This window comes from Leptodactylus fuscus, chromosome 1 (assembly GCF_031893055.1).
Source record: "Leptodactylus fuscus isolate aLepFus1 chromosome 1, aLepFus1.hap2, whole genome shotgun sequence".
Classification (NCBI taxonomy): domain Eukaryota; kingdom Metazoa; phylum Chordata; class Amphibia; order Anura; family Leptodactylidae; genus Leptodactylus; species Leptodactylus fuscus.
This window is the reverse complement of record NC_134265.1, coordinates 15,655,652-15,673,315: the sequence shown is the minus strand read 5'-3', so window position 1 is coordinate 15,673,315 and position 17,664 is coordinate 15,655,652. Positions and strand designations below refer to the sequence as shown.

The 17,664-nt window shown below is 44.9% G+C and overlaps 1 protein-coding gene across 1 annotated transcript in view; it reads left to right on the top strand.

Moving 5' to 3' along the window:
- The window catches only part of LOC142189546 (uncharacterized), a 158,006-nt gene that overhangs the window by 128,228 nt on the left and 12,114 nt on the right, over window positions 1-17,664 (top strand). Inside the window, exons 3-4 of the mRNA XM_075262159.1 lie at window positions 5,612-5,732; window positions 7,428-8,778. Coding sequence (XP_075118260.1) covers window positions 5,612-5,732; window positions 7,428-8,778 — 1,472 coding nt within the window. The remainder of the gene's footprint in view (window positions 1-5,611; window positions 5,733-7,427; window positions 8,779-17,664) is intronic.

The window sequence follows — 17,664 nt, the reverse complement described above, 5'->3', positions numbered from 1 at the left end:
TAAAGCCGTGATGTATCGTATATATGTGTGTATACTGCTGTGTACTGTACTGTATACCATGTATATACTGCTGTATACTGTACTGTACTATATACCATCTATATACTGCTGTGTACTGTACTGTATACCATGTATATACTGCTGTATACTGTACTGTACTATATACCATCTATATACTGCTGTGTACTGTACTGTATACCATGTATATACTGCTGTATACTGTACTATATACCATCTATATACTGCTGTGTACTGTACTGTATACCATGTATATACTGCTGTATACTGTACTATATACCATCTATATACTGCTGTGTACTGTACTGTATACCATGTATATACTGCTGTATACTGTACTATATACCATCTATATACTGCTGTGTACTGTATACTGTACTGTACTATATACCATCTATATACTGCTGTGTACTGTATACTGTACTGTACTATATACCATCTATATACTGCTTTGTTCTGTATACTGTACTGTACTATATACCATCTATATACTGCTGTGTACTGTACTGTATACCATGTATATACTGCTGTATACTGTACTGTACTATATACCATCTATATACTGCTGTGTACTGTACTGTATACCATGTATATACTGCTGTATACTGTACTGTACTATATACCATCTATATACTGCTGTATACTGTACTGTACTAAATACCATCTATATACTGCTGTGTACTGTACTGTATACCATGTATATACTGCTGTATACTGTACTATATACCATCTATATACTGCTGTGTACTGTACTGTATACCATGTATATACTGCTGTATACTGTACTGTACTATATACCATCTATGTACTGCTGTGTACTGTACTGTATACCATCTATATACTGTTGTGTACTGTATATATACACTGTACTGTATACCATGTATATACTGCTGTGTACTGTACTGTATACCATCTATATACTGCTGTGTACTGTACTGTATACCATGTATATGCTGCTGTATACTGTACTATATACCATCTATATACTGCTGTGTACTGTACTGTATACCATGTATATACTGCTGTATACTGTACTATATACCATCTATATACTGCTGTGTACTGTACTGTATACCATGTATATACTGCTGTATACTGTACTGTACTATATACCATCTATATACTGCTGTGTACTGTACTGTATACCATCTATATACTGTTGTGTACTGTATATATACACTGTACTGTATACCATGTATATACTGCTGTGTACTGTACTGTATACCATCTATATACTGCTGTGTACTGTACTGTATACCATGTATATACTGCTGTATACTGTACTGTACTATATACCATCTATATACTGCTGTGTACTGTACTGTATACCATGTATATACTGTTGTGTACTGTATATGTACACTGTACTATATACCATCTATATACTGCTGTGTACTATACTGTATACCATCTATATACTGCTGTGTACTGTACTGTATACCATGTATATACTGCTGTATACTGTACTGTACTATATACCATCTATATACTGCTGTGTACTGTATACTGTACTGTACTATATACCATCTATATACTGCTGTGTACTATACTGTATACTCTACTGTATACTGCTGTGTACTGTATATATACACTGTACTGTATACCATCTATATACTGCTGTGTACTGTACTGTACTGTATACCTTCTATATACTGCTGTGTACTGTATACTGTACTGTACTATATACCATCTATATACTGCTGTGTACTGTACTGTACTGTATACCATCTATATACTGCTGTGTACTGTATACTGTACTGTACTATATACCATCTATATACTGCTGTGTACTGTATAAGTAGACTGTACTGTATATACACATCATTGTACTGTATACCATATACTGATACTGTATACTATATATACTGCATTATACTCTATATACTGTACTGTATACAATATATCTCTGTATACTGCACTGCACACTATGTATATACATCATTGTACTGTATACCATATATACTGTACTGTATGCTATACATACTGCACTATACTGTATATGTACACTGTACTGTATACTATATATCTATCTGTATACTGCATTGTACTGTATACTATGTATCCACCGTGTACTGTATACCATATATATTCTGTACTTTATATTATAAATATCTCTGTATACTGCACTGTATACACACGTCACTATACTGTATCATATATATACTGCACTATACTATATATATATATATATATATATATATATATATATCTACACTCACCGGCCACTTTATTAGGTACACCATGCTAGTAACGGGTTGGACCCCCTTTTGCCTTCAGAACTGCCTCAATTCTTCGTGGCATAGATACAACAAGGTGCTGGAAGCATTCCTCAGAGATTTTGGTCCATATTGACATGATGGCATCACACAGTTGCCGCAGATTTGTCGGCTGCACATCCATGATGCGAATCTCCCGTTCCACCACATCCCAAAGATGCTCCTCTATTGGATTGAGATCTGGTGACTGTGGAGGCCATTGGAGTACAGTGAACTCATTGTCATGTTCAAGAAACCAGTCTGAGATGATTCCAGCTTTATGACATGGCATTGCATTATCCTGCTGAAAGTAGCCATCAGATGTTGGGTACATTGTGGTCATAAAGGGATGGACATGGTCAGCAACAATACTCAGGTAGGCTTTGGCGTTGCAACGATGCTCAATTGGTACCAAGGGGCCCAAAGAGTGCCAAGAAAATATTCCCCACACCATGACACCACCACCACCAGCCTGAACCGTTACCGATACAAGGCAGGATGGATCCATGCTTTCATGTTGTTGACGCCAAATTCTGACCCTACCATCCGAATGTCGCAGCAGAAATCGAGACTCATCAGACCAGGCAACGTTTTTCCAATCTTCAATTGTCCAATTTCGATGAGCTTGTGCAAATTGTAGCCTCAGTTTCCTGTTCTTAGCTGAAAGGAGTGGCACCCGGTGTGGTCTTCTGCTGCTGTAGCCCATCTGTAGCCTCAAAGTTCGACGTACTGTGCGGCGTTCAGAGATGCTCTTCCGGCTACCTTGGTTGTAACGGGTGGCTATTTGAGTCACTGTTGCCTTTCTATCAGCTCGAACCAGTCTGGCCATTCTCCTCTGACCTCTGGCATCAACAACGCATTTCCGCCCCCCACAGAACTGCCGCTCACTGGATGTTTTTTCTTTTTCGGACCATTCTCTGTAAACCCTAGAGATGGTTGTGCGTGAAAATCCCAGTAGATCAGCAGTTTCTGAAATACTCAGACCAGCCCTTCTGGCACCAACAACCATGCCACGTTCAAAGGCACTCAAATCACCTTTCTTCCCCATACTGATGCTCGGTTTGAACTGCAGGAGATTGTCTTGACCATGTCTACATGCCTAAATGCACTGAGTTGCCGCCATGTGATTGGCTGATTAGAAATTAAGTGTTAACGAGCAGTTGGACAGGTGTACCTAATAAAGTGGCCGGTGAGTGTATATATACACTGTACACTATATATACACATCATTGAACTGTATACCATATATGTACTGTACTATATATACACATCACTGTACACCATGTATATACTGTACACTATATATATACTCCTCTTTACTGTATATGTACACTATACTATACACTATATATACACATCATTGTAATGTATACACATCACTGTACACCATGTATATACTGTACACTATATATACTGCAATGTACTGTATATGTACACTGTACTGTACACTATATACACACATCATTACACTGTATACCATCTGTGTGTCTGTCCCATTTCCCTAGGTTTAGGACCAGGTTAGGTGACCCCAGGGGTCGTGACCTGAGCTTATAGAATTGTATATTCCCATATATCCCTTTAGAGATCTAGATGGTGAAACGCGTTGCTGGTTCTGAGCTGGTCGTCTCTGGGTTTGGGCCTTGACATTACCTCTGTGGCCCGGGGTCTGCTTAGTAACATGACACGTCACTTATATCGTAGTTTGTGTTGTGTCGCTGTTTCCCATAAGGGCGGTATCTATATTGTGGCTGCCATACGGACACTAATATGTGCCCACTATACGGTCACCTAAATTAGCACTTTAGACACCCAAAAAAACATCATTTAAGAAGTATATCCAGAAGTCCAGACTCTCACACACACAAGTACTCACTGAGCCTCAGTATGTCACCCCCCTGTAGTATTCAGAGCCTCTCCTGTCTTTCTATGGCCGCCTGCAGGGCTGGATCCTCCAGTTCATCCAACACAGACCGCTCCTTCTCCTCAACAACCCACCAAGGATGGACAAGGACGGGAATGAGATCAGCAGAAGATTATTAGACTTCACCTTGGAGATCATCTACCTGCTGACCGGAGAGGTGACCTTATTAGATTTCTATGGGATTTATTGGGGGATTTATCAAATCTATAATAGGGAGTGATATAAAGGTTTCCATCATGTCCTCCCTTTCCCTTCTTCTTCCTCATGTAAGATATATGAAGCTTTAGAAGTGTGTGCAGAATCCGCTTCTCCCCTCTCCAATCACTGTGTGACACATCCTGCTTATCTAAGTATCTATGGATGGACTTCCTTTGTAACAAAAGAGGTCACTGCAAAATAGCCAGAACAGAGACACCTTAAGTTTTTAAGCTGAAACTAGCTACTTACTATGTAATTAAAGCGCATTATGTTTTAGTCCAATCACATTGTCTATAAAACGAGACTAAGTTGTCTGAAAAGTTGGTGGCCATGTCTCTCTCCATACTCAGGATTATACAATAGTGAAGAAGACCTCAAGTGACCGTGTGATTTCCAACTTCCTTACCGGTGAATCAGGAAGATGGAACCAGAGCCCCATCATACAGCCTTACCCTCACCCCCTAATACAGGAGGAGATCAATGGTCAGAAGATCCTAGAACTCACCAACAAGATGCTGGAGCTGCTGACTGGAGAGGTGACACTGCTGGGAATGCTGGGACATTATACAGTAACTGGAGGGGTCGGGGTGATGACTGTATCATTGTGTTGTCAGGTTCCTATAAGGTGTCAGGATGTCGCTGTCTATTTCTCCATGGAGGAGTGGGAGTATTTAGAAGGACACAAGGATCTGTACAAGGAGGTGATGATGGAGGACCACCAGCCCCTCACATCAGCAGGTAATAGACATGACTATATACACATGGACTTCCATTATTTGTATGTACAGAATGAATTCAGTCCCTGTCTGTGTTTCCTACAGGTAGATCCAGTAAGAGGACAACACCGGAGAGATGTCCCAGTCCTCTTCTTCCACAGGATGATCAGGTAGATGGAGATATTCCCTATGATGTGTAGACGGGCTGTGAAGTTCTTGTGGTCAGTCTTGGGTTCTCCAGCAGTATTAGATGTTTATACTTGTGTAATGAGAGGTGGAGATGGAGGATAAAGCTGACCATAGACATTACATGTTGTCTGGATCTTCTCACAATTTTCAGTGGTCACCATGTACTACTTATGTCCAGCTTCCTTGAGACTGTCAGATAACACTTACTGTCGTGACATTTTGGTCGTCCTACTGGTCATTGACTTGTTCTCGTCATCTAAGACAGTTTCTGTGACGTCTCTCTGTTTGATGACTTTACAATATTTATTTTACAGTTTTTCCATCAGGATAAAGATCTGGACGATATTAATACTTTATCCATAACTATAAAAGAAGAGCCCTATGTGAGTGGTGATGAGGAGTTTGAAGAGAACTTTGCTACAGGGAACCGCCCAGGTGAGGAGTCACCACTAAATAAAGCAGATGAGAGTCGCAGATTCTCCTCACTCTTTGGCTACAACAAGATTTTCCTCTGTATATTCCCCCATTCAGCCAAAACGCAAATGAAATACAATGGAAATGTGATAAAGTTATAGGCCAGTAAAATAATATAAACTTATTAAAGGCAGGAAATCCTTGTTATATGAATAACAAACACAACTGAGGATCTTTATTCCTCACATTTCAAGCTTGTTTACACTACCTGGTTGGGGGAGTGTCAGTACATCTCCAGGAAGTCCTTCCCAGCCCTTTGAACACTCTACTAGTTTTCATCTACACTCAGTACACCCTCCGTATGTTCTCTTTCCCCACCCACTATATCCTCTGATGATGTGCACTCACCCTGGTAACCTACCATCAGTAGATGGTCTGCTACTAGACCAGGGGTGGGCAATTAATTTTCCCATGGGGCCGCATAAGAAATTGAAACTATGGTAGAGGGCCGCACCACAGCAAATTTAGCTCCACCCACTTCTATGTTGACTCCGCCCATTCCCAATCATCTTTCCATGTGCCCCTACAAAGTATAATCCTCCTACAGTCACCTGTACATTACATGTCCCCACATTATAATGTTCCCTTCCAACTGCCCCAAAGTATTAAGCCCCTCTCCTGGTGCCCCAGTGTAAACTGGTGGAAACTAGAGGGGACATTAAACTGGGGCAGCTGGAGGGGGACATTAAACAGTGGGGGACATTAAACAGTGGGGGTAGTTGGAGGGGGGCAATAAATTGACAGCTGGAGCGGGACATGAAACTGGGGGTAACTAGAGGCATTAAAATCGGGAAGCTGGAAGCAGACAATAAACCGTAGGGGTAGCTGGAGGGTGACATTAAACTAGGGGCAACTAGAGGCAGACAGGTACCCCTACAGCTACCTCCACGATTTAATGCCCCCTCCAGTTGTCCCCAGTTTAAGTGCCCTCTTCATCTACCCCCAGTTTCATGTCCCCCCCTCCATTTCTCCCTCAGTTTCATATCCCCCTTTATTTGCCCCATTTCATGCCCCCTCTCCATCTCTCCCCCAGTTTCATTTCCCCCCCTCCATCTCCCCCCTCCATCTGCCATCTCTGCCCCCAGATTCATGTCCCCTCCATCTCTCCCCCAGTTTCATGTCCCCCCTCCATCTGCCATCTCTGCCCCCAGATTCATGTCCCCTCCATCTCTCCCCCAGTTTCATGTCCTCCCCCCATCTCTCCCCCAGTCTCATGTCCCCCCCTCCATCTGCCATTTCTGCCCTAGTATAACAATCCCCTTCCATCTCTGCCCCTAGGTTACTGAGACACACAGACAGACAGACACATATAGACACACACACACACTCTCCAGCCTGCATCTCACCTTACATCTCTCAATACCTTATGACACACACCACGTCTCCATCTTCCTGCCGGCACTAAGACACGCCCCCTAGACACACCCCCCCCCCCTAGACACGCCTCCCTAGTCAAGCTGTGCGGGCTGGACTGAATCAGTCAGAGGGCTGTATATAGCCCGGGGGCCGGGCTTTGCCCAGGTCTGTACTAGACTAAACCCAACTCTTACTGGTACCCCTGATGGGTAGTAGATGGTGTAGGGGACCCAAATTAGCTGACGAGTTTTCTTTGAGGTTATATAATTGAAAAATAAAATCTGCTTTATTTTTTATCAGATGACTATACCAGGAGTTCAGAGAGACATCTGATATCTACAGAGTTTAAAGTAGAGGATGATGGTATCGCACTAGATCCATATGAAGAACATATCATTACCCCAGATATATCCTCAGCCCTTCACAGCAAAGATCTATCATCTGATCCTACTATACACATCCAATCTTCTGATTCATCAAAGAAGCAAAATAAAAGTCACAGAAGGGGAGAACATCAAAGAGCTCACACAGGAGAGAAGCCATTCTCATGTTCAGAATGTGGGAAATGTTATATTAGTAAATCAAGTCTTGTCGACCATCAAAAAATTCACAAAGGACAGTCTCTAATTTCATGTTCGGAATGTGGGAAATGCTTTACTCAGAAATCTAAGTATGTTACACATCAGAGAATTCACACAGGAGAGAGGCCATATTCATGTTCGGAATGTGGGAAAAGTTTTACTCAGAAATCAAATCTTGTTGAGCATCATAAAGTTCACACAGGGGAGAAGCCATTTTCTTGTTCACAGTGTGGAAAATGTTTTGGATTTAAGTCAAATCTCATTAGTCATGAGAAAACTCACACGGGTGAGAAGTTATTTCCTTGTTCCGAGTGTGGGAAATGTTATAATGCTAAATCAAGTCTTGTCAACCATCAAAAAATTCACGTAGGTCCTTCCCTATTTACATGTTCAGAATGTGGTAAGGGCTTTACTCAGAAATCGAAATATGTGAGACATGTTAGGAGTCACACTAGGGAAAAGCCATTTTCATGCCCCGAATGTGGGAAATGTTTTAGCTATAAATCAGATCTCATTAGTCATGAGAAAACTCACACGGGGCCAAATACATTTTCATGCTCACAGTGTGGGAAATGTTACAGTACTAAATCAAGTCTTGTCAACCATCAAAGAAGTCACAAAAAACAGTCCCTATATTTATGTTCTGATTGTGGTAAGTGCTTTATAAAGAAATCTGAACTTGTTAGACATCAGCGAATTCACACAGGAGAGAAGCCATTCTCATGTTCACAATGTGGGAAATGTTTTACTCAGAAATCAACTCTTGGTGAACATCAGAAAATTCACACAGGAGAGAAACCATTTTCATGTAACGAATGTGGCAAATGTTTTACTCAGAAATCAGATCTAGTTATTCACCAGAGAATTCACACAGGAGAGAAGCCATATCCATGTCTAGAATGTGGAAAAGGTTTTAGATCTAAAACGCTCCTTGTTAGTCATCAGCGAATTCACATAATGGAGAAGCCATATTCATGTTCACATTGTGGGAAATGTTATAGTACTAAATCAAGTTTTATCGAACATCAAAAAATTCACAGAGAACAGTGCCTATATACAGAGGAAAGTCTGTAGGGATATAAAAAGGTACATTTACTAGTTACAATCAAAGTAAAGTCATATGTCATACAACGGAACGGGAGAGTGTTGTAGAACAGTAAGTGATGAATAGGAAATGTATAGAAATACCATTAAGTGTTGTCCAACCAGCAGATAACTCAGATGTCATCTATGTGCAGAGAACATTTCACATTCATATACTGTATATAATAAACATTTTCTTGTACAACTTATCTGCTTCTGTTTCTTTTTTGCTCTAACCTTTAGATGCTAAGATATTACGTCAGAACCTATGAGTGGCCAGGCTCATCTATCAGGCTAGACGCTACAGCGATGCCTCTGGTCTGTGCCGGTCACTACATTGGCTGCCTATTCATTATAGAATAAAATATAAAGTTATCCCCCTCCCCCACAAGGCTCTCCATAATGCCGCACCTCCATACATTTCCTCCCTCATCTCTGTCTACTGCCCAACCCGTGTTCTCTGCTCACTCAATGACCTAACACTTACATCCTCTATTATCAGAACCTCCCACGCTCGTGTACAAGACTTCTCCTGAGCTGCACCACTTCTCTGGAATGCTCTACCCCGGACAATCAGATTAACTCCCAATTTCTACAGTTTCAAACGCAAACTAAAGACACATCTTATCAGACAGGCTGATCACAATGTCTAACGTAAACCCTTCCGTACTATAATTAGAATCCCCAAAATCTAACCCTCCTCTGTCCCCGCTTCCACATTACCCCACATGATATGATGTCATCTCAGGATAACTTTATAGGTCCAAGCTCCATCCACGTTACAGGACACCACTAGTGACGGCTCATAAAGTCTTATGTTTGTGTAATGACAGTCACCTCTATTACAAAAGTGTCTGACCTCTGCATAAGCAATGCCGCCCCTGCTACCTCTTGTGTCACCCCCTCTACCTCATAGATTGTAAGCTCTTGCGAGCAGGGCCCTCAGTCCCATTGCGTGAAATGACTTTCTTTGTAATGTATCTTTCTGTCTGTATTTGAACCCTACACATTGTACAGCGCTGCGGAATATGTTGGCGCTATATAAATAAAATGTATTATTATTAACCTATTCAAATAACTATACTAGGCGAGACATATATGGAATAAACAGAGCAGAACAGTGGAACCCAAAGAATTCCACCAAACAAACCCGCGTGAGCGCACGCTTCCTTAAGAACGGCAACCAGAGAGACGTATATTGAAGTCAAAGCTTTATTGGAAGAACGCGTTTCGGGATTTTGGTGTTAAGCATAATACCACCCCTTCATCAGATCTGTATCATTGGTGTAGTCAGGCATACTAATCACTAACTATGCCCGACTACACCAACGATAGGGATTAACCCTTCTGCCTTCTCAGTCAAAATCAAACAAGATCCAAGGGTTGCAACCATTGCCAAGACAGCCGGGAGCCTATTGAGGGCTCCTAGGTTTATCTTGCTTACACATGCAGTAGAGGCTGCTTTATGCAGCCTGCAAAACAAGTGTCGGTCGTCAGATCCCTGGGGTTCAAGTTCCCTAGAGGGTTTAATAATTACAGTGTAAAAAAAAAAAATTAAAATTGATTTTTTTCAGCTTCACAGTACATTGCACGGTATATTGAATGTAACCATTACAAAATACAATTTGCCCCGCAAACAATAAGCCATCATGTGAGTCTGTGAAGTGAAAAATTAAAACAGATCTTGGAATGTGGGGAGGGAAAAACGGAAATACAAAAATAAAAAATGGCCCAGCCCTTAAAGGCTTACACTAGTTGACAACGAGTGATTATGAAGATAATCTTGTTTTCCTTAGTCCTAACAGCGGCACAATGTGGGGTATTTCTGCCCCTGTGTGCTGGTAGGACAGGCGGATATTTAATTAGCCAATAAAATGCGTGGCTGGCCCTATAAGAGGGCACAAGAACCTCCCCTCTGCGTGTTAATACAAAAGTACCTCCATAACATTTATATACAGTTTTATACATAAGATATGATTCCCAGGGTGGGAAATCTTGTGCCGCTGTTAGGACTAAGGGAAACAAGATTATCTTCATAATCACTCGTTCCCTGTCGTCCTCAACAGCGGCACAATGTGGGGATATAGCAAGCAGGTCCCCAAGATGGGTGGGACTACTCCATGACCGAGCTTAAGACGGTCTGGGCAAAGGCAGTGGAATCTGCCACCCGGTCCTTCAGACGGTAATGCCGGATGAAGGTGGATTCAGATGCCCAAGAAGCAGCTGCGCATATTTGGTCGATAGACAAAGCGCTCCTTTCCGCTCGTGAGGTGGACACTGCCCTGGTTGAATGGGCATGAAGGAAGGATGGAGCCGACAGCCCTTGAGCGGTGTAGGCGACTTTAATAGTCTCGGTAACCCACCGTGATATTGTAGCTTTGGCGGCTTTAGCGCCTTTGTTTTTCCCCGTGTAGCTGATCAGCAGGTTTTCAGCTCGCCTAAAAGGACGAGTGCGCTGCAAGTAGATCTGCAGGCATCTGACCACATCCAGCTTGTGCCATCTTTCTTCTTCAGGTGAAGAAGGGGAAGGAAAAAATACCGGAAGGGAAATCCGTTGATTCCTGTTTGCAGCAGATGGAACCTTGGGACGGAACCCCGGGAGGAACCTAAGCTGTACATGGTCAGAAAAGAAGATAGTGTATGGCTCTTCAGCAGACAAGGCCTGTAGTTCACTAACCTGTTTGGCAGTTGTGACTGCCAATAGCAGCGCCATTTTGCCGGTTAGTGACTTGAGGGAGATATCCTCCAGAGGCTCTAATAGTTGGTCACATAGAGCGTTCAGGACCGGAGTAAGGTCCCATTGGTGGACGGGGGTGTTTACCACCGGTCTCAGCCTAGTTGCCCCTTTAATAAAGGTGCTCACTAAGGAATCTTGAGACAAACGCCTCCCCAGATAGGCGGACAGGGCCGCTACGTGTACTTTGAGTGTGGCCACAGCAAGACCTCTGTCTAGTCCGTCGTGAAGGAAGTCCAGGATCGCCTCCGTAGGGGGATCGGTGGAGTCTACTTGATGCTGCAGACACCAGGCATTAAAGATGTTACTTATTCGACGGTAGTTCCTGTTAGTCGAATCTGCTCTGGCGCTGGATAGGGTCTTCAAGACGGCTTGTGACAGTCCTCTATTTCTCAATAGGGACTGGTCAACCTCCAGGCTGTCAGGTTGAGTCTCCTCAGATCCTGGCATCTCAGCTCTCCTTGGGTTACCAGGTCTGGGAGAGGGGGAAGCCTCCAATATATGCCCTGACTCATTTGTATGAGCTGAGCAAACCAAGCCCTTTTTGGCCAGAACGGGATTATGGCTATTCCCGAGGCTTGGTCCTGTCTTATTTTTATCAATACCTTCGGTATGATTGGAATTGGAGGGAATATGTAAAACAGCCTGAACCTCCATGGGATGGACAGGGCATCCACTGCCAAGGGATTGTCCTCCTGGTACAGGGAGCAGAAGGTCCCTACCTTGGCGTTGAGTCGGGTAGCCATAAGATCGACCTCCGGGAGACCCCATCTCTGGACGATCTGTTGAAACATGTCTGGATTGAGAGACCATTCTCCTGATACGGTAATACCCCGACTCAGCTGATCCGCTACTATGTTCAGGGAGCCCTTTATGTGAACAGCGGATAACTGGACCAGATTCTTCTCTGCCCAGGCAAATATGAAGTTCGTCTCTCTCAGCAAGGTTGGTGACCTGGTGCCCCTTTGTTTGTTTATATAAACAACCACCGTCGTATTGTCTGACCGGATCTTGACAGACTTGCCTTTCAATTCTGGGGCAAAGTGTACTAGGGCCAGGTACACTGCTCTGAGTTCCTTGAGATTGGATGACCCCAGCTCCGGACATCTCCATCGTCCTTGTACAGTTTTGTCTTGACAATGGGCTCCCCATCCCCACTGGGATGCATCTGTTGTCAACAGGGTCCACACTGTCGGGACCGTGGACCTTCCGTCTTTCAGGTGTATCCACCATCTGAGGGAAAGACCGGTAGCGGGAGAAAGGCAGATCTTCTTGTGCAATCCCCGTGGAGACCTGTTCCAGGTTCTCAACACTTCCATCTGGAGGGGACGCAAATGCCATAAAGCCCAAGGGACCGCCCTGGCCGAGGATGACATCAGGCCGAGGACTCTCATGGCAGTCCGGACGGTTACACGCCGAGTGCGCAATAGGAATCGTGCACTGGCTTGGATCCTTTCCTTTCTTGGACTGGAGAGGAAGATCTGCATCGCTTCCGAATCCACTATGAATCCGAGGAATTTTCTCCGGGTGGATGGAACGATTTCGGACTTCTCCCAATTGATGATCCATCCTAACACTTGTAGGAAGTTGATGGCAAGGTTGAGCTGCTGGAGGAGAGCAGCAGGAGACTGAGCTTTCAGTAGCCAGTCGTCTAGATAAGGGACGATGAAAAGACCCTGAAGTCTGAGGGCCGCGGCGACCGGAGCGATCACCTTGGTGAATACAGTGGGGCGGATGTGATGCCGAACGGCAGAGCTGTGAATTGATAGTGCTCCCTGTGGCCGGCCATAGAGACGGCAATCCTGAGGAACTTCCTGTGGGAACGAGCAATGGGGACATGTAAATATGCGTCCTTCAAGTCGAGGGTAACCATCACCTCTCCTGGCTGAAGAAAAGTAGTCACGGAATCCACGGTTTCCATACGAAATGACCTCTTCCTGATAACCGATTGAGGTACCTCAGGACTATTATCATCCTCCAGCCCCCGGTGACCTTGGGGACCAGAAAGACGGGGGAGTAAACTCCCAGACCATGGTCTGAGGCTGGTACCTTCTCCAGGGCGCCTTTGGTAACGTATTCGGCGACCAAGGTCTCTAGACTGGCCTGCTGAGAAGGTGGAAGAGATCGGGTGGAAACGAACCGATCTGGAGGTGGAAGATGAAAGTCGATGTGATACCCGTGCTGTATGATCTTCAACACCCATGGGTCTTGGATATGGGTGAGCCATGCTCTGGAAAAAAAAAAAAGAAAGGCGTCCTCCCACAGGAAGGGGGGGGGCCACAGGGAGCTGCCCCATGTCAAAACTCCGGCTTCCTCTTGAAGTCCTCCCTGGAAGCGCCTCGCCCAGCTCCCCTAGGGCGGTACCTAGAACGCCGCTGTTGAGATGGGCGTCTATAGTTAGAGGAGGACCCTCTGCCTCTAGAGGGAGCACGTCTGCCCCTGGATGCTTGAGGTAGGGACTTTCCCCTACCTTCAGCTAACCCCTCCATGATGGCGTCCAAGCCTTGGCCAAACACTCTTCCCGGCTCAAAGAGAGCACAAAGAGCAGCTTTGGACGCAAAGTCCGTCCGCCAAGGCTTTAGCCATAGGGGTCTACGGGCCGCAGTAGACAGTGCCATAGATTTGGCAGAGATCTTTAATTGATGGCGGGAGGATTCTGCCAAATAATCTGCCGCCCTATGAAGATTTTTCATAGAGGCCAGAATCTCATCTCTGTCAACGCCAGAGTCTATATCCCGCTAAAGCGGCTAAACGGCTGCGCAGAAAGTCACCAACCGTGGTGGAGGCTATGGCCACTGAAGCTTGGGCAGAACAGGCAGAGTAGACCTTCTTTAGAACGGAGTCAGCCCTGCGATCCAGGGGGTCCTGAAGATTTGAACCATCTTCCAGGGGCACCAGGGTTCTGCGGGACAGCTTCGCTACGGCCAAATCCACCTTCGGGGGAGGCCCCCAGGAATCCCACTGTGCAGTGTCCACAGGGAATAAGTTCTTGAAGATCCTGAAAAGCGAGTGTCCTTTTTCTGGCTGTTTCCACTGCTGCGCCATAAGGTCGGTCAGCGTGGCGTCCGCATGGAAGGCAATATGTCCCCCAGAGGCAGACGTGGAGGCTTCCCCGTCAACATCTCGGCCCACTGTAGACCGGATGGACTTCAGCAGCCTGCCTGTTTGTTCATAGTGGAACACAGGTCTGCTGGAAATGACTGAGTCGTCCTCGGAGGAATCATCCTCTGCCACCCGCAGATGTTCCAGGGGGGGGAGAGACGAGGAACGGTGCTCAGAGCATGGTCTCTTGGTGAGCTGAGACAAGGTGGAATGGATTCCCTTGAGGGAATCATCCTGCAAAACAAAAAGGAGAGTACAAGCAAGGGAAAACCTATTTACCCAAGCGATGCCCAAACTCACTATCTCCTTGACCCAGGCCATCATATCTCTGGGAGAGGGCTCCTCAGGTGGAGGACCTCTGCACCCGCGACAACGGGCCCACTCGTAGCCTGAAAATAATAGGCAAGTTACAGGACCAGTAGTACCCCGAAGGGATTAACCCTTTAAGCCGCTACCTACCATCAGGGAGCGGTGTGTCGCAGTCAAAACAGGAAAGGTGCTTCCTCTTGGAAGAGGTTTTCCTCCTACCATCCCCAGGAGGGGTAGTAGAGGATGACATATCCTGCAGAGAGAGATATAGACCATGCAGCAATGTCACCATGACAACAACCCAGAAAATAAAAGGGTAGATCTTACCGGGTCTAGTAGACCGGACAGCGAAGCAACAGATACCAATAAGGTTTGGATAGAGTGCAATCTGGCAAAGTCCAAGCCAAGTACACAATGCACAGCCTTCAGCCAAACGCAGGCTAAACAACAAACACCCTCTCTCTTGCAGGACAAGAAGATGAACTTCAATCAAAGATCCTGAAGAAAGAAGATGATACTGACGCTCAGAGGGTAAGTGACCCTGCTGAGCCCCATAAGAGGACACAAGTCCTCCCACCTGTCCTCTGTCCACACAGGACAGAAAAAAACACGCAGAGGGGAGGTTCTTGTGCCCTCTTATAGGGCCAGCCACGCATTTTATTGGCTAATTAAATATCCGCCTGTCCTACCAGCACACAGGGGCAGAAATACCCCACATTGTGCCGCTGTTGAGGACGACAGGGAAAGCCTGTATTTCACTTACCGTACTCGAGTATAAGCCAAATTTTTCAGCACAGTTTTTGTACTGAAAAAGCCCCCCTCGGCTTATACTCGAGTCAAGCAAAAAAAAAAAAAAAAAAATTTTTACTGGGGTTTTTTTGAGAAGGAGGGGGGGGGGGGGCTATGACCAGCCGCAATAGTAATGCATAGAATCTCCCATAATATAGTGAAAAAAAAAAAAAGATGCTTTAAAAAATATAATAAAAAAATTAAATAAATAAAAGTTGTAAATCCCTCCTTTCCCTAGAATACATATACAAGTAGGAAATGACTGTGAAACACAAACACACATTAGGTCTCCCTGTGTCTGACAGTGCCCGGTCTACTGAATATAGGGGATCTGCAGTGCTCCTGTTCTGTCAGGAAGGGGTTAATAGGAGCACTGCAGATCCCCTATATTCAGCCAGACTGAATTCTAAGTGGGGGAAGAAAAAACAGTCCTCAAGCTCAGGGAAGGGGCAGACAGACAACCAAAACACCCCTTCCCCAGCACCTACTGCACCCAAAAACCATTTTAATTTTTGAAAAGTAGCTGCTGCATTTCCCCCCCTCGGCTTATACTCGAGTCAATAAGTTTTCCCAGTTTTTGTGGTAAAATTAGGGGCCTCGGCTTATATTCGGGTCGGCTTATACTCGAGTATATTCGGTACTCTCCTAACTGTAGTAATGGCCGCTAAGAAAGCATTTTTTCCAGGAAAGTTATTTAATACTAGTTCTGGACACAGGTACAAAGAGTTGCATCGTAAGACAATATTCACACAATATTGAGATCCCAACATGGTTAGGAGAACGTCTTCCTTGGACAAAGCCTTTTTAAGTGGATTAGGTTTCCGTTCATCGGATTCCCAAGCGGACCAGACGAACGGAAGCCCGAACGCATTAAAAAGCAGTGAGCAATGAAACTAGATGGACTTTAATGGGGTCCGTGTGTTTTCCTCGCAGTGTCCGTGCGAATCAGGCAGAGAATAAAGTTCTGCTTGGGGTCCTTCTGGGTCAGTGGGGGCCCCAGCCATTCCTAGTTACCCTGTGGTGAACAATGATGGCATGCATAAGATCACAGCGATAATGTGACAATGTGTTACTTTGAGATGTGGCACTGGAGGCTCATAAGATAAGTGTTCCAGCTTTTCAGACCCTTTACAGAGGCCACCAAATTTGTTAACATTTATAACTGCAGCATCAGTGTAATCCTGATCAGTATAATCATTGGAGACCCACGCAGGATACAAAATGATAAAACTTTACACCCCGCTGATTTTGGCTATCTTCAATCGTGGCACAGACGTCACGTGAGCCAGGCCTGCGTCGCGACCCATAATGAAACAGGTCTGGCCTACGTGACATCTGGAACGTTGCCAAACAGGCCCGCAGACTGCCGGAGCATGGAGAGGTAAGTAACAGAGTCCCCAGAAAAGACCCCAGAGTATAATGATAGCAAAGCAATGTTTGTGGGGTTTGCGGGCCCACGGCCTCTTTACCAATCCCTGCTTTCAGCCACCTCCGCATCCACAGAAGGGGAAGCGCAGGCAACTGTGTGCAGGAGCGGGGATCAGTAAGTAAATAGGGTGCCGGTTATCTGATGGGGTTACTCCAGAAGGTAACGGCATATAAAAAAAAAAAAACAAAACAACATCAGGGGCCCACCAGGTACCTTAATGTACGCCTTAAAGCCGCTACCACTGCTACCCCTGGTAGATACCGGCAGATCTTTAGGTCACTGCAAATCAAGCAATATACGAATGGCTGAAATGCAGAGTGATTGTTCTGGCCATGAGGACACCTCTTTTAAGCCACTATACAGGTTAAAAAAGCGGCAAACCGTCAGATTAAGGACATGACCATACAAGGACAACGTGTTACTTATCCTAACTGGTGCAATTGTCGCTGGCAGCGCTGCCCAGTTGGAGTTGGTTCCATCCAGTGGGATATTTGCTGCAGGATACAGACG